At 40.8% G+C, this 20,450-nt stretch overlaps 1 protein-coding gene across 1 annotated transcript in view; it reads left to right on the top strand.

Annotated features, from left to right (window-relative positions):
* cacna2d3a (calcium channel, voltage-dependent, alpha 2/delta subunit 3a) overlaps positions 1–20,450 on the top strand; it is a 118,230-nt gene that overhangs the window by 7,687 nt on the left and 90,093 nt on the right. The window contains exon 3 of the mRNA XM_063463205.1: positions 20,108–20,224. Within this exon, the coding sequence (XP_063319275.1) occupies positions 20,108–20,224 (117 nt within the window). The remainder of the gene's footprint in view (positions 1–20,107; positions 20,225–20,450) is intronic.

The raw sequence follows: 20,450 nt of genomic DNA, 5'->3' as shown, positions 1-20,450 counted from the left end.
GCTGGCCCGCTTTAGCCAACACAACCACTCACTCATACTGTAATTAGTGCTTTGTTGGTGAGAAAAGCTTGAGAAAAGCCACTATGAATCAAACACCCTTTCTTTACTGTAGAGAGCTCAGGAGCAAGGAGTGAGGTCCCTTTGCTACCAGATTAAAGAACTTAAATTCTTAAAGAGCTAAACTGCTGACATTGTATTTGTGAGCTTAGAAAAATCAAGTGCTTTTTGATGGCTTGTTGTGTGGTTTACATCACTGAGTTATCCCCAAATTCTCTCTAAGTTGATTTATAAAATATATCTGTATATATATTTGATTTAGTTCCTGATTTGCATTTGCAAAGAAGCTAATTTTTGTGTCCAGTTCCTGACATTTCCGCAAAAGATGGACAAACAAACATATACACACCTAGTGTTTGCTTGGTGCTGCTGGGATGATGAATGTGAACTTTGAAGATAAATATCCACTGTCATCTGTCATCGGCGGCTCAGCTCTGGCTCTGCCTCTGTTGCCCTGCAGATAAAGAGGATCTCACTGTGGCTGCACAGGACATTAATGAACACACACACACATGCAAGCAGGCATATACACACACAGATTTTTGTAATTATGACAGATTGTTCACCTGGCGTGCACCAGACTTGACTGCATACAGAGAGTAAAGATTAGCCAACTTGGTAAAGGGGCGGAACTAGTACTATTAAGCACATTAACGCGCGCAGCACCGTGTGAAGGACTGTCTGTGATTTGCAGCTGTCGGCATCAATCACATAGCCTTTTGTCTGGATCCACCCTGCATGCTGTAGGTAAGGATTGCTCTTATAAAGAAATGCTGTCAATAGGAAAATGAACATCGTTGTCATTACAGCTGTGCCATCAATCACAAATCCCTCCATGTATGTGTCTATATGTCCTAAACTGCTGCATGCTCAGGTAATTCTACTTTATTCATTATACTTTCCTTTCTTTCTTTCATTCACTTTTGTCACTTTGTTTCCCCAAACCTTTCTGTCAACTCTTTCCTTTGTCAATATTTTCACCCATGCGTTTATGCACTTCTTTGCATCTCCCTCAGTTAATCTTCTCTCCTTCCCTCTCGCCTTTTCTCTCAAAGTCTCTTGACTCCCTCCATCCCTCTGCTTTAATAATGGATAGGATGCAGCTACAGCACTACAGAATACATGGAAGCCGATCTTGGGACACCGCAGTGTTTGGAGCAAGTGTTAAGCCCACACCCGCAAAAATAGTTCCGCTGGCTATAGCACAACGCCCTGCACTTGGTGCTCTTGCTGACAGTTTTTGTCCCAAGTCACCCCTTTTGCTTCTACTTCAGCTGTGCAAACTTACACACACCCACATAAACACATTTAGTTTTACTGTACTTTATGGAGTCCTTCAACATGCCCTGTTTGTACAACACTTCTTATAGACTGTAAGAGCGCTGCCAACTCTGGCTCAGTGGGACAGCAGTGGCCCCTCCTCATGATGACCTTCACCTGCACTTGCAAGCAACTAACACATGCACACAACGCAGGGTGGAGGAGTACAATTGTAACTGAATAGCAATGTAGCAACACACATGAGTATTATTAACAGATCTTGTCTGATATGCATACTAAAACCCGTGCATATACGTGATTAAATTTATTATAACTTCCCTGTGTGTTAGTGTATTGGAACAGTAATAGTGACACATACATTAAATGACTACAGTAAATTAGCAGTGCCTAATGTGCGGATGGCATAGAGGCAATGCTGAGCAGTGAGCAAGTGACAAACGATTACTTACATAGGACACTGGGGATCAGTATCAATCAATCCTGACCTGTATTGATTACATGGTGTTGTTTGGCATGGAACAAAGACAGAAGGCATCAGAATAATATAGAGCACAACTAAGTACCTCAGACTGCAGCACCACATCCATAAAGTGAGAAATACAGATTTTCCATTTTAAATTCCATTACTATGTTCCATTACTAGGTGTGAGAGTTTGTGATGAAATTAAGAACATGCAATAAGCTATGAGATAGCTTATTGCATTGTTTAAAGAATTAGACCAGATGTTAGACACTGGATTAAATCAATGATGTCAAAACTTTTACAAGAAATAATAATTATCACTTTCAGAATAAATGTGTGTTGAAATCAATGCAGTGTGTGATATATCTTTTTAATATGACAAAATGTTTGTTGTGAATTTATTTGCCATTTTTGAAACTTTCTGAGGGCTGTGGATGATCATATTTTCTCTCTACTGTTGTCTGTTTGCTTGTTTGCAAATAAAAGGTAATGCTGTCATGAACAAATAGCCAAATATACGGTCGAACACCTTCTTGATGCTGAACTGATGGTACAGCACTGTTAGATGTGCTTGGAGGAAAGTAAGACTTGTTTGTACACTTACCAAGTGGCTATTTTGTATGCCTTATCAGAAGCTTTTAAGTACTAGTTGTATTAATGTGGCTTAAATATGAAATAATCTAATTATTTCATATTTAAGCTACCTGAAATTAGCATGTCTTTAAAAAGTTAATATTTGCAGGCTATCAGAATCAAAAACTTTGAAGGCATTTGGTAGATCATCGCTGTTTTGTTCTATCTTGCTAAACAATTTTGGGTTATTTAACACAATTCCTGGTTCTTTGATAACAGAGTGAGGTGTATCACTATGGGAATTGCCTTGGCGTGACCAACTACAGAAGCTCATATGACACCATGTCTGTCCACGACAGACCATGCTCAGGGTTCTGCCCCCTCATTCTAACACAGCCAACCAGCCCCTCCTCATTCTAAGCAGTGCTCAAGCAAGGAGGGAAGTGTTGGTGAAACACCTCACTCTGTTATCAAAGAACACTCTTTTTCTCACTATGGGAGATATAGCTCACTCCAAGATTGTGCCAGCCCTCTGAAGCTACGCTCCAGCACTACTCAAGGATCTCAGATCCTGGACCTGAGGCACTAGATTCCAGCAATGCCTGAGCCAGGGATGACAATGCAGCAACATCCAGCTTATTAAAATACACAAATGTCTGTAGTGTAGTCGAGCTTGCTGCCGGAAATTCGCAGCAATTGGACTGACACATCTCTGTGTAAAGCCCAGGATGGTGGGAAATGCTGGCAGCTCTGCTGTGGATAACCTGGATGATATATCCATCACCCAAAGGTTGGGTTGGGTCTCAAACATGCTTTAGTGAATCCAGGATCCATGTGCAAACAAGAGAGTTAAATTGAATGAGTCTGTAATTCATTAACTCGGTTGGCTGTGGTTAGAGCCAACAGCGGAGCAGTTTTAAGAGAAACTTCAACCTGGTGTGGGTGATAGTGATAGGATGGTGTATCTCCCTGTGCGCGTAAGACAGAAGGCCCCTGTGATTGGGAGTGGCCTTGGCTCATCCGTTAGAAGCTGAATGATTCTGCTATCCAGTGTTTGGATGGCCACTGTGGAGCTATTAAAATTAGTGACAGCCCCTGATCCCTCACTCTGATTAATGCTGGAGAGATCAAGCTGAGCAGGGGGAAAGCATAATGCAGTGTGTTTGGCCATGGGTGGGCCAGCGGATCCATGAACCGCGGGGCATCTATGTCTAACAGGAAGAAAATCAGTGGACAATTTGTGTTTTAGAGATCTATGGAAGCCTGGCTGTATCTCTGCCATATCTGCTCCATAACCTGCAGGTGCAGTCTCCATTCTTCGAACAGTGTGTTCCCCTGTATAGAATACCTGGCACGTGAGTCGCTTATAAGGTGAAGAGCCATGTGCTACGGCAACTGTGGAGTTGTCTGTTTTCACTAAAACATGTTGCACCCGGAGACATGGCAGAAAGTGCTTCAATGCCAAGAGCACTGTGCGGAGCTCCAGCACATTTATGTGAGCCAGAGCCATCATAATTCCAGCCTAACCTGACAGGGATGCATCTGTGGTCAGAGTCACCAAAAGCTGGTGGATTCCTCCATGGCCGGAGAGTCACGATACATAACGGTGTTATTTTTACACTGTGACCGAGATTGGCGGTGAGGGCACACCTGTAGAGATGTGATACACCGCTGAAAATTCCTCATCATAAGCAGCCCCAAATGCAAATCAAATATTACCGAGGCCATGAGGCCGAGACAGAGTTTGAATCGCATGTTATTTTCCCCAGCTGAAAAAGGGAGAGACATTGACTGAAGGATACGATCTTCCATTCTGAAAGTGTGACATGATAAGAGATGGAGTCTATGCTGAACCCCAGGTACTGTGTACACTATCCGGTCTCCAAGTAGCTCTTTTCCAGGTTCATTGTGAAACCAAGGCCTGTGAGGTGATTCACGGCACCAGAGTCTCTGATCTGCTCTTGTTTTTCTTTTGAAATTGGGGGGGGGGGACTGCCCTTGGTAAACTGCCAGGTTACAGGAATGCACACTTTATTTCCTTTGTTACCCCCAAAACACAATAAATTGTCTGATGACCCTGGCCTGTACTTGGTGACACTAACAAAGTGCTTAGGAGAGCTTGGTGACATTGTGTGAATTGTCCAAGAGTCTCCCTCCATGAACTAGAGGAGATGGGGACTGAGAGAGTGCTGCTGGTGAACTGGGAACTTCCGAAGACTCTGAACATTGAACTCGGAGTGATTTGGTTACTCCTTCCAACACCTTCCTTCTCTTTGGGGGAGAAGAGAGGAGGGACACAGAATGTTGCCGGCATGCTAGGCTGAATGTTTCTTTTTCTGTTTCCGGGGTGTGATGGTTTGCTCTTTGTAGCAGCTGCTGCACAGGAATGCTTGCAGCAAGGTCTACCTTGATCTGGCGGACCTTCCGCTCCTGTCTACATTCTGGCCCCACTCTGCCTACCCCTCACAGCTGCTGCTAGTAGGAGCCTCTTGCCATCAAACAGGTCGCATTCTGCCCTTATAGCATCCTGGGCTGTTGGCCTTGGGATATCAAGCTTGGCGGTAGCCAATTTATTCAACTTCGGCTCCACTTTGTGGCCTAGACTGCTGGGCAGGAAAGGTGTCCTCCAGGTTGTGGAAGTCAGAGTTGTCGCCACCCAGCTTGCCCATGTTTTGGTCGAGGAGGTCCTCGAACAATGGGGGCAAGAGCGAGGACTCTTATTCCTTAATGTCCGTCCAGCTCGTGGTGGACGGGGGGTTGGCATGTTTAGTGCCCATACAAACGATGGACATCGCTTGTCCCTGCCGAAATTGTGACACTGCATGATGTGAGGCATGGGCGAGATGGCCTTTGGTTTTGGACACTTCGCAGTGGTTGAAGTCGTAGCCATTTTTCATGGGAAGGGGTGAGACTAAGTTACACCAGGCTCATCACTACATGTTTGTAGCTAGCGCTAGCAGTGGGGGTTCAATCCGAGCCAGTCGGTACATGATTCAGCTTGTTGTGACACGTTAGTTGAGTTCTGTTAGCCAATGTATCTAACAACCTAATGCTAAGCGATTAAGCTAGCAACCCAAACCCTGAGGTCGACTAACAACCTGTAGCTAGTGTGAAACTAACACGACTTTTGGCCTACTAAGAGGCTAATGCTAGCCATACACTGAAAGGCTCGCTGTAACGTGTTAGCCCGAGTTACACAAACATCAGCTGCCTTATTAACTTAAACCAGGAACTGCTGGAACAGCTCACCTTGACATGATTGCTGTTCCACAGTGCGTAACTATAAGTGCACTTCTTTCGAAGGACTCAGCACAATCCAGACTAGAACTAGAAAACTGCATTCGGCAGTGTACTCTTCTACAGGATGCCTGAGAACTGTTAAGCAGCTAACCAAGTTAGTCTGGATGTGCTGAGGAAGCTCAAAGTAAGAAGAAAGGGAGAATGAGTAAGGAGGGTCGGCTGTGTTAAAAAGAGGGGGTGGCGCCCTGATCATGGCCCGACAGGGGAGTCATAGACAGACGTGGTGTCACTGGAGCTTCTGTAGTTGGTCACACTTCGCTCTGTTTCCATAGTGAAACAGAGCGAAGTTATAAAAAAGGACTTATTTTTACAGACAAGATTAATTGTACTTTATTAGACCTTTCAAGTGTTCAGGTGAAGTGTCTATATAAGGTCCCCAAGGTTTGCTGAACCAAAAAAAGACAAACTTACTAGCAACATTAGCATGTTGTACTGCAGCATCCACCATTTCTGCAAACTTGATGTTATGTCATATTTGAGCAGAAAAACTGAATATCATGCTATAAATAAGCTGATGCTTGTACCAAACACTTCATATTATATGATATTTTTTATGTAGTATTTTTTAATTCAATTTTGAAAGCTTAATTTGTTAAAATGATTTGCTGTTATATTGAAAAACATATATAACATATATATAAAATAGATGAATAATATAGATAGAATAAATATATAAAAAAATAGATGGTGCTGCGCTGTATCCACTCATTGTCCATGTGAGAAGTTCATGGGCTACAGTGTTGCCAGCTAAGACAAATAACAACAAGAGCTAAAAAACACATGATGAATATGTTTTAAAACAATGTTTGCGGCATTCTGGTTACATGGTACTTAACAGTGTGGATATACTGACTTCATGCATGCCAACACTACTGCCTTTCTTCAAGTAGCAGACAAAGCAGGCACCATCTCAATGCTAGCAAAAGCAGTTTACTCTGTGATGCGCATATATCTCATCCCAGTGCGCTCCTGGGAAATGATGTGGAACAAGATCTTCAGGACACGAACACAAGAAGGTCACATTAGCGTGACAGTGATGTTTGCCATTGCAACTGCAATCTGTCAAATTTTTCAAACCCAGGTAGCTGCATCTTTTAGAGGCTGGCAAAAGACTAGGGTACTGGATACCCTACAAAAGACTTCTACTGTAAATATGGAGTGATTTGTAGACTTTGTATATATTGTTTAACCCAGTCATTTGAGCACAGTACAACATCATTAGCTTATGTTCAACACTTACATCAAATTGTTCATTATGTTTATGTGTTCAGTTCAACTTCATGGTGTCTGCTGATAAATGTTCTGCCGTTCTCAGCAGTATTCTTGCCAGCCTTATGTGGTACATTTATCCCCCCCCCCCATTTCTTTGTGAGGGCTTCAAAGCAAACTCAAATGAAACTGCAGTCCAGAAAGTGTAATAAAGCTCCACTTGCAAGGATGAATATTGCCTTTATATATCCACCACAATGTTTTGCTCTCTCATTCCACTTTCACGCTAGCTGCTGCTGAAATCAATCTGAGACTGTGAAAATACATAGAGTGGAATTGGGAAGCAGCAGGCCACATTGTATGTGTTGCTAAGCATGAAAAATATTTTCCAGGACTTTGTTGAAACCAACTCAATTCAAGCATGTACAGATAGGTGGTGGACTATTAATCAGTTTTGTGTGATCAGATTAGACCTGCTTCTGGTGCCATTGTGCTTCTGGTGAACTGTATCATGCTTCCCAAAAAAGAGTGAAGATTATGTACTCCTTGTACTTATAAGGTTTAACGCAAAGGCTGCATTTTCTTCAAAAATGCATTATTTGGGGGCAGATATGTTTTCACGCTGGCTTAGATTAGCCAGGAGCTTCTGTTTTTCTGTGTGTGTGTGTAGGTTGGGGGTACACCACAATGGTGTGGCATGTGAGGACAGTGAAAGATGTCGGTCATTAGAGAGAGCTCAGATTTGGCACCCACTACGCGGGGCAATGGTGCATACCTAACAGATGCAGTGCACCCTGGGACAAACTCCTGAGCATCTCTACCAGCTACGCCATAAGGTCTTATGTGTGTGTTTGTGTTAGTGTACAGCTGTTCTTCTCAATAGCCTCCAGGCAGCTTTTAAACACTGTATGAAAGCAGCACACAGTCAGGAGGTGCTGCTGGATTGCTTGTGTTGAAGTAGCTATATGTAAAAATAACACAAGACAACTTTCTGTGCATTTTATAGATTTCGAATCACTTAAAACATTATTAATCATCTCTACTTCTAAAGTGCTCATTTAAGGTACAATTCAAAGAGTTTTAAAAAGAAAATTCTAACAAAAATTCAGGACAAAAAAATTGGGGGCCTGCGTTTGATGTGGTAGACTTGTGGGAAAAAAACAAAACAACAAAAATGAATATATTCTGTAAGTAAAATTTTTTTTTACAGCAAAGCAATGTGTTTTTTGTGGATTCTGTCAAAACAAATTTACAGTCAGGTCTAGAAATATTTGCATATTGGCTTCTTTGTGTCTGTCTTGCAACACAAACATTGCAGCATAGACTCTCATCATATATTCAAGAGGTTTACAAAAAGTTTAAACAAAAATAACACGTTATTCATTTGGTCCTTTTCATTGCATTCATTTATTTATTTAGATAATCCTTCCATTTTCCCCTTTTCTTATACTCAGGGACACTGGGAAAGCACAACAAACCTGAAACAATGAACATATTGTAGTTCACTTAATTATTCCCTTCATCTCATTTTTAGTTATAACTAAAACATCACCAGCAACCAATTTGGAATTAATAATAATAATAATCATAATAATAATAGTGCAATAGTGCAATTTATGCCTGTTGTCCCCGCTGTCTAAAGTCTGTCTGTCTAAAACAGACTTACAGGAGTAGTATCTGTTTAGACATAACAGAACATTTATAGCTAGAAAATACCAGAATTTGGAACATTGTGATGAAGCCCAACGCAAAACAGCCTTCAGTTATAGTTTATTAGTTACAGTGTGTTACTGTGTGTCTATCTCCTCTTTAATGGCCTAAGATATGAGGATCTTTACTTTCTAACCCCCCAAAATAATAAAAATCTCCATTTGGTTTGCCACTGCATTTTCAGCTTCTTACTGGGTGCTGTGCCATGTGCTGAAAGTTGAGGAGCCAAACAGCCACTGTGCACGATAAAACTGTTTCCAGCTAGCTGCTTATCTGTTTCCTTTTAGGCCCTGCTCTCTTCTCACTATATGACTGAGTGGTCTGTCAAGGCTGTGGTTGCATGCATGTGTTTTCACATTCCTCCCCATTCGTTCAAAGTGTATTGATCGAATTTTGAGACATGTCCATGTAATGATTAATTCTCCATTCGCCTCCACTGATAGATTGGGTTACGGCAAGCGGGGCAGCAGGGAAGGTGCGGTAGCCAGCCAAGAGGAGTTTATGATCCATGCCTTTTTAAAAGATCTTTAAAAAGATCTCTTTCACTAATGTGTGTTTGATTGGAATTTACAGTTTATTTACATTATCTGTGTAAGTGTGTGTGTGTGTTTTACAATCTCTGGCGAGTGTCTCTGTGCCACCAGACACAGGACTCAGACCAACATGCTTTTGAGGCAAGGAGGACAAGCGTGAAATTAATTGTTCCACTTCATCTCCGGCCAGCGCTCTTCTTTTGAGGGAACAATTTGTCGGCTGGCATACAAGGGAGAATATAAGAGGAGGGGGGCATAGCAATGGCTTGGCGTTTCCTGAGAGATCCTGTGATCCAGCAGTGATTTCCTGCTGTGGATTTCGGCTGGCGCCTCTGTCCCCTACTTAAGTATACAGAGTGTTTCACAGGGAGCAGAATGCAACATCCGTCAAGCTGCAATTGTTTCAAACAGTTTCTCAACCCCTCTCTCTTCTTCTCCCATTTCTTCAGACAGACACACTCAATAGTGCCTCAGTGACATGATGGCAACAAACAGAATTAGCCACAACTATGTGACAGCCTGAGGTCCTTCCACTTCTCTTTTTCCTCTCCTCACCTCATCTCTACTTGTGTTCTCACCTCCTGTCTCCTCCTCTTCCCTGAGCCATGTTCACTGTAATTACAAACATGGCTTTGGGGAATCTGTGGCCCTTTATGTTAAATGATGACAGTGCAAGACGTCTGTTCTGGTGAAAATATTTTAGGAGAAAACATGCTTGTACTTTCCCATTAAAGAACACACGCAACCACCTGAAAGCACAAACATGCCCAAAGTGCACTCCATCCCAAGGACAATCAATTCCCAATTGCATTTCTCTGTCCTGGGATTTAATTTAACAATTTACCAAGGTCTACGTCCGGCAGGTTATTAAATCGCCTACGTTTCGAAATGTCCAAAAAGCAATGCAAATGTTTCATATCAGAGTTAAAATTTTATTTTTTGAGGGATGACGTTGATATATTGGTAAATTCAGTCATACTCCAAAACACCAAAAACTCTTACATATAAAATATTTTTCAAGCATGGAATGCATAAAGAGTTCATTATGCAGACACAGCGGTGTGTCCGCTCTTATAGACAGTATTATATATTCTACTTTTAGCGACGCAGCAATGTACCATTAAATATTAAGAGGAAAAAGGGTCCAGGCTAGTGAACGTGAACGTCAGTGCTGCATGTTTTGAAATGCTTTCGAAAATGCATTTTCCAATAAGAGAGGAAAAGTGGTTGTTAGACCTCAAGGATACACACATTGAATTTTGCTGACTAACAGTGAATTTGAACACTGTTTGTTTACAAGAAAACTCCAAAAAGCTCCATAGATTAAGTTGCATTTTGCTGTACTAGCTGGTCTAGGTGGCACTCACTAGCAAAGTTCATTAGAAGATTTGGGGAGTTTTTCTGCACAACCTGAATGGAGGGTGTTAGCTGTTGATTTTGACATCTACTGCTGTGTATTGAATGTTGTTACCAAGTCTTTAAGGATGACATTACGGATGACAGAATGAAAGAAACAACAGGACTAGTATTTAAAACGATAGTAATGGTGCCTTGAGCTTCGTCTACCCTTTTCTTATTTTCATGGCGTTTTTTAAGCATAGTTTTTTTGTTTGTTGTTTTAACCCCAGTTTTCTTCTCTTTGCTCATTTTATTGGTTTAGTACATTCGCTAGACTGCAAATTGGACTCGCTGGTCTCTTTGTCCTTCACACACACGCAGACACACACACACATGCTCAAACACAAGTATTCACGAGCTTCTCTGAGTCTCTTTTGTTCATCAAACCAGACTCATCCACTTGTAGTAAGACAAGCATGCAGAGGCTAACAAAACACACAAGGATGCTTTTTATGAATGAAAAAAAAAAAAATCAAATAATGCGTGGCCAAATATAGACTTGTAATTCAGGGTAGTCTACTTGCCTTTTTAACACATGCTTCCAAATTCTTCTTTCTTTTTCTCATATGAATTTTTCTAGCTTTGTTAAAAGAAAATCATTATCTTGTGTAGTGTTTTTGGGGCCCTGACATGAGTCATAACGTTAACATACAATCAGTAATCAGTAAAAATCACATGTTCTTGCTAAAGTTTTGTTCATATATTCATGTCTGTCCACAGATGTTTTGAGTGTAAGCATTCATTTTTGTGCAAGTCTGTGTGTGTATGTGTGTAACAAAAAGGGGGGGGGGGCATTCAAACAGCTGTGAGATTATGAGCGAGTTGGCCAAGTTAAAGTGGGCTCTGGTGACGCGTAAAATGAGCTGGGATTTGGGGGATTGGGGTTCAGTATTACTGTGGAATGAAGTTTTCCCCCTCATTAATCACTTCACACTTTGCCACAATGAAATGGCAATCATAGATACAAACACATCCAGTATTATGTCTGTCAACGCCTACAGTCTTTAAATGATGACCTCTAAGTAGCTAGAAGCATTTTTAGGGTGACAGCCACCCTTTTTTACACATTTCATTTTTCAAGTTCTCTTTGTATGTAGTTGTTTGTGTCTACATGCAGGTTTGCTCGTCTATTTTTTAAGCTAAAGTGCAGCCTTGATGTAGCAGTTGTAGCAGAGTTTAGTACTAAACCTTTAGGTACTTTATTGTAACGTGTGTCTGTTGAAGAGAGAGAAAAGCAAAGCTGGGTGTACAGAACAATGAGGTATAACTGTGAGTGGTAGGACAACAATAAAGATTGAAAAATAGAGTAATAATTGTATGGAAAATGGAACATCTGTGTTGATTGCAAAAGGTTTGACATAACAACATTGATTTCACTATTTTATTACATGTACTCTTGGGATTGTAAATAAGGTCATTATCTTTATTCACAAACTTGGCACTTTATTCTTTCCAGAAGCCTTGAGAAAACAGAAAACTTTGTGCTCAAAGCAAGTCACACCATAGTATGCAATTATCACTAGTTGATGTGCATCAATCCTAGTGGACATGAGCAGGTCCTCCAGCATTAACTTGTTGTGTTAGAACATAATGTGTTTTCAGATAACTTAATTTAACTCCAGTAATGCTGGGGGACATAGTAGCAGCCCTGTAGTTTAAATGCCTTTTTTCTGTCGAGGTTGAAGACGTTACACTGAGCAAATACTCACCAACAAGGAAGCCCTGACTCCTCAGTTGTCTTTTCATTCATTGAACTGCTATCCTGCTTTGACTGATTTATTTCTGTTCTCCTGGGAAATGGTATTTCTGGATGTATGTCAGTTGGCTTCCTGCAATAATGATGTGATGTGAAGAGGATGGCTTCAGGCTAATTGGGCCCAGTCTGCTCTGGCCCAGCCTTACTGAACATAGTGATGCAAACTGCCTGTGGTAAGCTGAACCCTGTTAGATTCTCACTGACCACACTAACATGATCACGAATGCATAAACGCTTTAGTTCAGGCCGTGGGCTCTCTGCGTCTGCCCTACACCTCGACGAAGTGTGTATTATCTGTCACTTCTGGCCATTTTCATTGTTGTGGGTTTAGTGGAGCTGTAGATGAAAATATATGACTGTTAATGGAAAAGTCTTAGGATATATCTTTTTATTTCAGAGAGGAAGTAGGTGCAAAAGAAAGGAAAAGCAGGAGATGCTCAACATATAGGAAAAAGAAGAATCTGTAGGAGAGGCACTAAAGCGAAAGGGAGGAAATTGGCAAAGAAACTTGTCAAGCCAGTTCAGGTGTGAGCTGCCACTGACCTGTCAGCTTTAACAGCCCACCAGAGTCTGCCAGGAATCAGGATTGGCTTAAAACCTTGAATCTCTGTCCCTCAGCCATACTGCAGTTGTCAGTCAGCCAGTGGGATTATTGCACTGATTTTCATACGGTTTTGGTCGCTGTGATTTGGATTCTGAGTCATCAGCCAGTCATTTTGATTGGACACAGACTATGTTATTTGAGGCTACAATTAATTAGCTGTGCTGTTGAGTTAGGGACTAGGGTTTGAGTGAGGAAATGCAAAATGTGACTGTTGTAATTGTCAGGTAATTGTTAGTCCTGAAGAAAAAACAATGTCTAAACAGACATTAAAATAATGTAATTAGGTACACCTTCATTGCTTTGTAGAATTGCTTGCTTCCTTTATTTATGTCCTTTTTGCTTTCTTGCTCTGCCACTGTGGCAGTCAAACAGAAGCTATTTTGGTTAGCTCCACTAGGACATTTCAAGAGAATTTTGAAATTTGAAACTTTCTGGCTGTAGCGTGCAAATTAATTTGGCAGTGAAGGCACCATTTCAGCAGCATTTCAAAGACACGCAGACTATTCAGTGTGACGGTGAACAGAGTGTTGATGCTATGAAATGGAGATTAAGATGAAACACTGGCTGCTTCCCTTTATGAGCCTGATACATCCCAGAATTCTTGCTATCAGTAGCCCTTCATTGTTCATGTTCTGCTTTGCTCAACCCATCTTAAAATCTCTCTCCTTCCTTACTAGTAATAGTAGAACCTTTTCTTTGGAACAGGAGAGTTGCCTGCTCAAGTCAGACACTCAGATCCTGAAAAAGTACCTTAATGAATTTGACCCTCTTCTAATTTTTTTTCACTATCACTGCTACCATTAATCAGGTGGTTTTTGATTAATATTAATATTTGATTAATATAATATAGACTCGTGTAATATATGTAATATAGACTTCCTCTTTGCACTCCTTGTGCCAAGTTGCTCGTAATGAGGAATGTAGGAAATTAGTGGATTTATACTTAATGTATAATCTGCACAAGTCACTATGCCCTCTATTTAGTTATTTTAACCTAGTGTATGCTATCTGTGTCCACTTGCAACAAATAGCATTTCACCCTCCCACAAATTTTCACTGAAGTATTACCTTTCTGTGATTTTTCTGCTCATCCATCATCCTATTTCTATACTTGTTAACTTCAACCTTAAATATCTTGCTGCCATCTCTTTATTTCCTTGTTACTCTCGATTTCTCTGGCTATTTCCCTTAATCTGATCTGCCCTTTTGTCCAAAGCCACCTTGTGGAATTCTCTGTAGCATGTCTGGCCTTTCCCTTCCCCTCACCAGTAATAACCAGTATTGTTAACACTTTCAAAGGGAATGCCCTCAAATGCTCTGTGGCCTACCATCACAGGCTTCCAGCAGGTTTGTATCCTTGCTGACCGCACACTTCCATAAGTCTGGAACTTTCTCTTCTCAGCCTCATCCATGTGCTCTTTGAGATCTTGCATTGTTAACACGGGGATTATGTCTGGTCCTGGCCATGGTGAAATTGTCTTTGCCTCGAACTTTAGTTTCTTGCCCAGGTTAATGTCTAGATGCCAATGCTGGCAGTAGTAGAGCCAAAATTAGCTCTAGGTTCTATGCTGGGCTTCCTTCTACCTTGAATATTGTGGTAGTTTTTGATTTGGCCCTTTGAAGTGATTCTGACATAGGGAAATTGCTGAGATTTTAGCTATCACTTGATCACGATGCCAGTGATAGCACCCATGTCCAAGGGGTTTTGGGTAACTAATGCAGATGTGTTCCAAGGATCCCGTTTCACAGGAACAAGTGCATGTGGGTGTGAAGGTTTTTTGGACTTCGTAGATCATAGATAACGCTGACTCTGATGAAAAGTTCAACCAGCCAGATGTTGAAGTTCATCCTTCTTTGGCAGTGCACTTTTCCTGCCAGTTCATACGCTTTTTTGTTCCATCCCCGCCATCTTCACAGTTTTTATTATCTCACATCAGCCCACACTTCCTCCTGAAAATTATGTTGATGCCCTTTATGTTCACAACCATGGTTGCTAGGATGTCACCCACTATGTTGCTACAGGCCCCACAAGATGCTATGGCATAAGCCACACCTATAATCTATCTGGCAATTTTGTTTTGTTTTTCCATTTTGTTGAAGCAAATAAATCTGAGGCTGCAATCACAGATCTTTGTGAGTCTTTTGACTGACTACCCTTTGATGGATAGGAGTCAGAAGGAGAGCACTTCAGTGTTTTCCACCTGCTTTGGCACTAGACACCATGATTTTGTTTTTCAAAAGATCATTGCCCATTTGAAGAACTTCTCTAAGTCTTGGAGTATCCATCTGCAGCCTGGGAGAAAGTGTAGTGACAATCAGATCACCCATTAATGCTCCTACTGGGAAATGTCACGCTCGAGTCTTGGTCAAAGGCCCTGTGCATTCTGTCTCTGTATACCTTACAACCAGGTACTTGGGAAAAGAAAAGAATAACTGAAATGGTGCAGTGTTTTATAATACCTGGTACAACTCACAGGCTTCAATCTTATTTGGCAGACCCACCAGTGACTGTAACACTTAACAGCCATTCCCAAAGTCAAGAGTGCTGCAGCCCCCTTAGAAAGCAAAAATATCCCATGGTGCCCACGCAACCTAAAATCTTCACTTGTTGTTTGCCACCCAGTCATATCCAAAGTGTTAAGGCCAATGGGTGAATCACCTGCCACCGAAGACAAACTTCAATATCAGAGCTGTAAATTTAGGTCAGAGTAATGAGTAATAACATAAACTAACCACCTCCTATTAACTGTTCAAATTCACTTTTTATATAAATAAATGAAATGATATACATATGTAACTTAACATACCTGTGAGTAATTTTAAAATTCAATTTCTATTATTATTGTGGCCCACACACAGTACCTTTGTGATCCATTAGGGGGTCCCTGCCCACATTTTGGGAATCACTGCTCTAGCATGGTTCTTGATGTTGCTGGTGACATGAGGTCGATGTAACTAAATAGCTTTGTTTGATATGGATCTGTATGCCTTAAAATGTTTAGCCACAACACAGTCAGGTAGAGTTATGTGAGTACCTTGTTGTGTTGCAAACATGTAGGTACTCCAGGAATGTCCCCAAGAATGTATCAGTATTCCTTCTCTTTAGAAGGAGCTCAGAACTGACTGACGTTCTTGGAATTATCTTCCAAGACACCCCCAAATTTAAAAATCCTACGTTGCTTTGTTCTCAAGTTATCGCATTCAAAAGATTTTCAGAAAACCTGACCTCTGACCTTGGTTGAGGTCACTGAGATTTGAACTTGCCCAAGATTTTTAGTAGATACACCTATGGTATCAACGTGAAGCTCCTACATTGCCTGCTTCTCGAGTTTTTGCCTTCACAAACTTAGGCATCCACCTGGTTAGCACGGTGTTGACAATATCCCGTCATCCTTTTATGGCTGAGGGGTAAAAACTGCAAGTGCAAAGTCTTTCTGTTAGCTATATGCAGTGTTGGGAAGGTTACTTTTAAAATGTATTCCATTACAGAATACTGAATACATGCCCCAAAATGTATTCTGTAACGTATTCCGTTACGTTACTCAATGAGAGTAACGTATTCTGAATACTTTGGATTACTTAATATATTATCATGCTGTTTACAACTACGTGAATGTACTATTGCTGTGATTTATTACTGTTACTAAAGGTCCGCGGCTCCGAACCGTAGTAAAGGGACCTCTGGCTAATACGGTGGGTTCCGTGTCGGGCTGGTAGCCGAAAAATAGCTTTACTTTGTTGTCTGGGTCAACTTTGCTTGCCAGAGACAGAGAGAGGCGTTGAAAGGCTGCTCCAACGGAACTTATTTTTTCCGGAGGAAAACACGAACACAGTGTACAGTCGAGTCTTAATAGCTTACTTACAGCTGGGCTTGTCAGGCACTCTTCTTGGCTGCGGTGGTTATTATTATATTTACATGCTTCCAGCTCCCGTTTTTGCTCCGTGACAGCTCGGACTTTTCCTTTCTCTCCCTCCCTCGCTCACAGACACATAACGTGTATGGCAGTCCATTCTCGCTGCAGCACGGACTACACTGCCCATGAGGCAACATTCTTTAGGGCCATGCCTGTAGCATTCTGCCTTTTAGCTTAGCACAACAACAACAAAAAAGCGCTCTCTCACCCAGGAAACACGCAGAGAGAGAGCGTCACCCTGTAACCATGGCAACCGTAACGCTGCCGCCTGGAACAACAGAACATAGCTGTCAAACAAACCCAAACAATCCTGACCCGCGACAATATGAAACAGGAAAGTACCGCCGTGTAATCCATTTATTTCACCAAAGTAACTGTATTCTGAATACCACCTTTTTAAACGGTAACTGTAACGGAATACAGTTACTCATATTTTGTATTCTAAATACGTAACGGCGGTACATGTATTCCGTTACTCCCCAACACTGGCTATATGCCACTTGATGCAGATGTAAGGGACTATTTTACAAGAACTGGAAGATTCTGCTATTCATGGCCATCATCCAATCTCTTTTTGGGGTTCAGTAGCTAGGCCAGTATTCCAGGTCAAAGAATAGGTGCACTGCATTGTATCTACAGTTTATGCACAATAAAATAACTTGTCTTAAGTCTTGTTCTCTGAAATCACATCATCACATTTTGGCTAAGTTCTCGACTTGACACACTTGACTACAAAGAAATTCACCATTTTTAAAAGTTTTGGTATGAAACAAGTATTGCCCTCTGTTTTGAAGTGTCCTGCAGTTTTTCAGATGATTGCCTAAATCCAAAAGCTGCTGCTTCAATGTGTGATGCTGTCTTCATTCCTCTCCTCCTACCGTGATCTCTCTTTCCCTCACTATGCTTCTCATGTGTGTTGCTGTACAGGAGTAGCTAAAGCATGCATCTAAGCAGGTTGGCATAACATTAGAGAGGGCATGCTATTTGATATGGCGGTAATCTTCTGTTAAATCCCCCAAGAGTGAAACACAGCCGCCTGCAGCTTTGCACAGATTTCAAAAATGACTTTATTTTTTTCCTCCTTTTTCTCTGTACAGATATACACCCTAACTTAGATCAGCTCTGCATATGTGTATGTGACATGTATGGGTGTGGAATTACTGAGACTTAATGTCACTGTCCCCAGTTAAGGCGCTGGTTAAGCTAAGCATCCTAATATAGGTTTATAGCAGAATGACGTGATTTTGTGAAGTGCAGATACAGAGTGCAGTGGTGTGTTCATCAGCACTTAATGTGTGGTCGTTCCAATTTGAAGTTGGCAAACTATTACTTCAAACTATTACTTGGTACCTAGTCCTCCATCGTATATTGTAATTGTTTCTGTCTGTGTAATTTTACCCTTGCTCCTCCTGGCAACAGAGACCCTCCTTCATATATCTTTATATCTATATATCTGTAGATATATAGAAATATATGTGCAATACCCAGAGTAATTTTGACTTGTGCACTTATATATGTATTTTAATAGCCTTTTAACACAAGCATATAGTACTGTGCAGTCAAGTCTTAAGTCACCCTTCATCTTTATAGTTTGATTCCAAGAAGCCAGACTTTCTTGCAATTTAAAGTGGTCTTCAGAAGTTGTTCTGCAGGCTTTTTAAAGGTCTTTCAATTTCAGTATAATTATTGTACCTAACCATTTTCATTCTTTAGCTGAATCTTTGAAAAAAGCTATAAATAATACATGACAAAACACATGACAGGCATAAAATAGTATTTTTACACCAACAAGATGATTCTTAAAGAGCTATTAGGTGAAAATTTGGTATATCTTAACATGGTGTGATGTGTGTCCTTAAAAAATTGAGTAAACTTAACAAGTGGAGAATTACTGAAGTGGCAGGCCTAAACAAACTATCCCCATCAGATGAACAGTATCTGAAAGTCATGTCCTTAAGAAATAGGAAAAAATGCTGCATAAAGCTGACACAGGACCTAAGAGATGCATCTGGCCCTTCAATTGATCTATTTACTGATTCCTAAAGCCTCATCAGAAATAGTCTTAATGCAAGGATGGCTATTAAGAAATCATTGACAGGGAAGGGAAACGAGTAGAAACAGGCGGGGGTATGCCAAATTGCACAAGAACTGAAATGGCCTTGAAATGAGTGGCAAAGGTCTTATGGAGTGATGAATCCAACTTTCACATTTCTGGTTCAAATTATCATCACTATGTTCATAAGAAGGTCAGGAGAGAGGTACAAAAGTGAGTATCTACAGTCATCTCTAAAACACAGTGGAGGGTCTGTCATGGTTTGGGGCTGCATTTTAGCCAGTGATGCTGGGGATCTTATCAAAATTACCAAGATATAAAAACGTACACTGGAACACTGTCAGCTGTGGACTGGCCTCCTCAGAGCTCAAGATGTGACCCCGTGAACAACTCCCCTAAATCTGGGGAACTGCTGGGCCTGGAAGTCCAGCAGTTCATCAAAACAAAAGGCACTTATACTTAAACAGACATAGATGTGTTTACCATACCATAAAACAGTAAAAGAAGGTATGACCTCTCTCATGACCTTAGGATGTGTGTATATGCCAGAGTGCTCTGGAAGGCACACAGAGTCTTTGCAGACTGCTAAGGATCACACATCCTGTCACTACACAATCGATTATACACCTCTAAGAATATATGGTTATATATTTCTAAGCATAAATGACAATCCAACAATATAAACCTAACAGAGATTTCAGGCTGTGTTGAAGAGTAAAGGGGTTCAAATGAAATGTTGACTTTAAAGCTTATTAGTATTGTACAAGCTCTGCTTTTGCCTTTTATATTATATATCCATGTATATTTGCACATTTCAATCAATCACTGTACCTAATTCCCATTTCTTAGCAAAATATAAAAAAAAATGTAAGATTGCTTAAGACTTTGTGTGTTTGCACTGTACTGTACATATAAAAATATACATTCTTGTTAATGCTTTCAATACTCATAATGTATCATTTGAAGACTTTAAAGACATTACAACCTAAAAGATTGTGGGATTATCTTACTTTCCTTACCCTAGCTAAGATTTCAGCAAAACAGTGTTAAGTATCTTAGATATATATGAGTTCATATAGTGTTGCATGTTACACATATCCCTGAATATTTTGTTCAGAATCTGCTGACAGGATTTAGTGGAATGAAAGCGTTTTTGTGTTTAACTTTGGCGGTCACTGTAGACTCAGAACATGACTGTGTGGCCTAATGTCAGAAACACAAGAACATTGCATGATTGTGTGTTTTTTTCCTGTCAGAAATACAAGGAGTTTGAGCGGGCAGTACGGGTGGAAGAGATCGATGGTCTGCGGCTGGTTAAGAGGCTGGCAGAGAACATGGAGGAGATGTTTCACAAGAAAGCTCAGGCGATGAAGGTATGTTTCCCTACGTTAATTTTCATCCATCACACACAAAACAACTTGAATAAACCCCCCAAATTATCTCTATACAACAAATAACAATGATGTCAAAACTGCAAATTAAGAGAGAGAGTGAGAGAGAGAGACTTTTTAGCTCTATATGTTCAAGTCTTTGTGATATGATATGTGAAGGAGTGACTATCCAAGAATAGGTGATAAGAAAAGGCAGACTAGACAGACT

This window comes from Pelmatolapia mariae, linkage group LG20, assembly GCF_036321145.2.
Source record: "Pelmatolapia mariae isolate MD_Pm_ZW linkage group LG20, Pm_UMD_F_2, whole genome shotgun sequence".
Lineage (NCBI taxonomy): Eukaryota > Metazoa > Chordata > Actinopteri > Cichliformes > Cichlidae > Pelmatolapia > Pelmatolapia mariae.
Note: the sequence above shows the minus strand (reverse complement) of the source record. Positions and strands in the feature narration are given on the sequence as shown.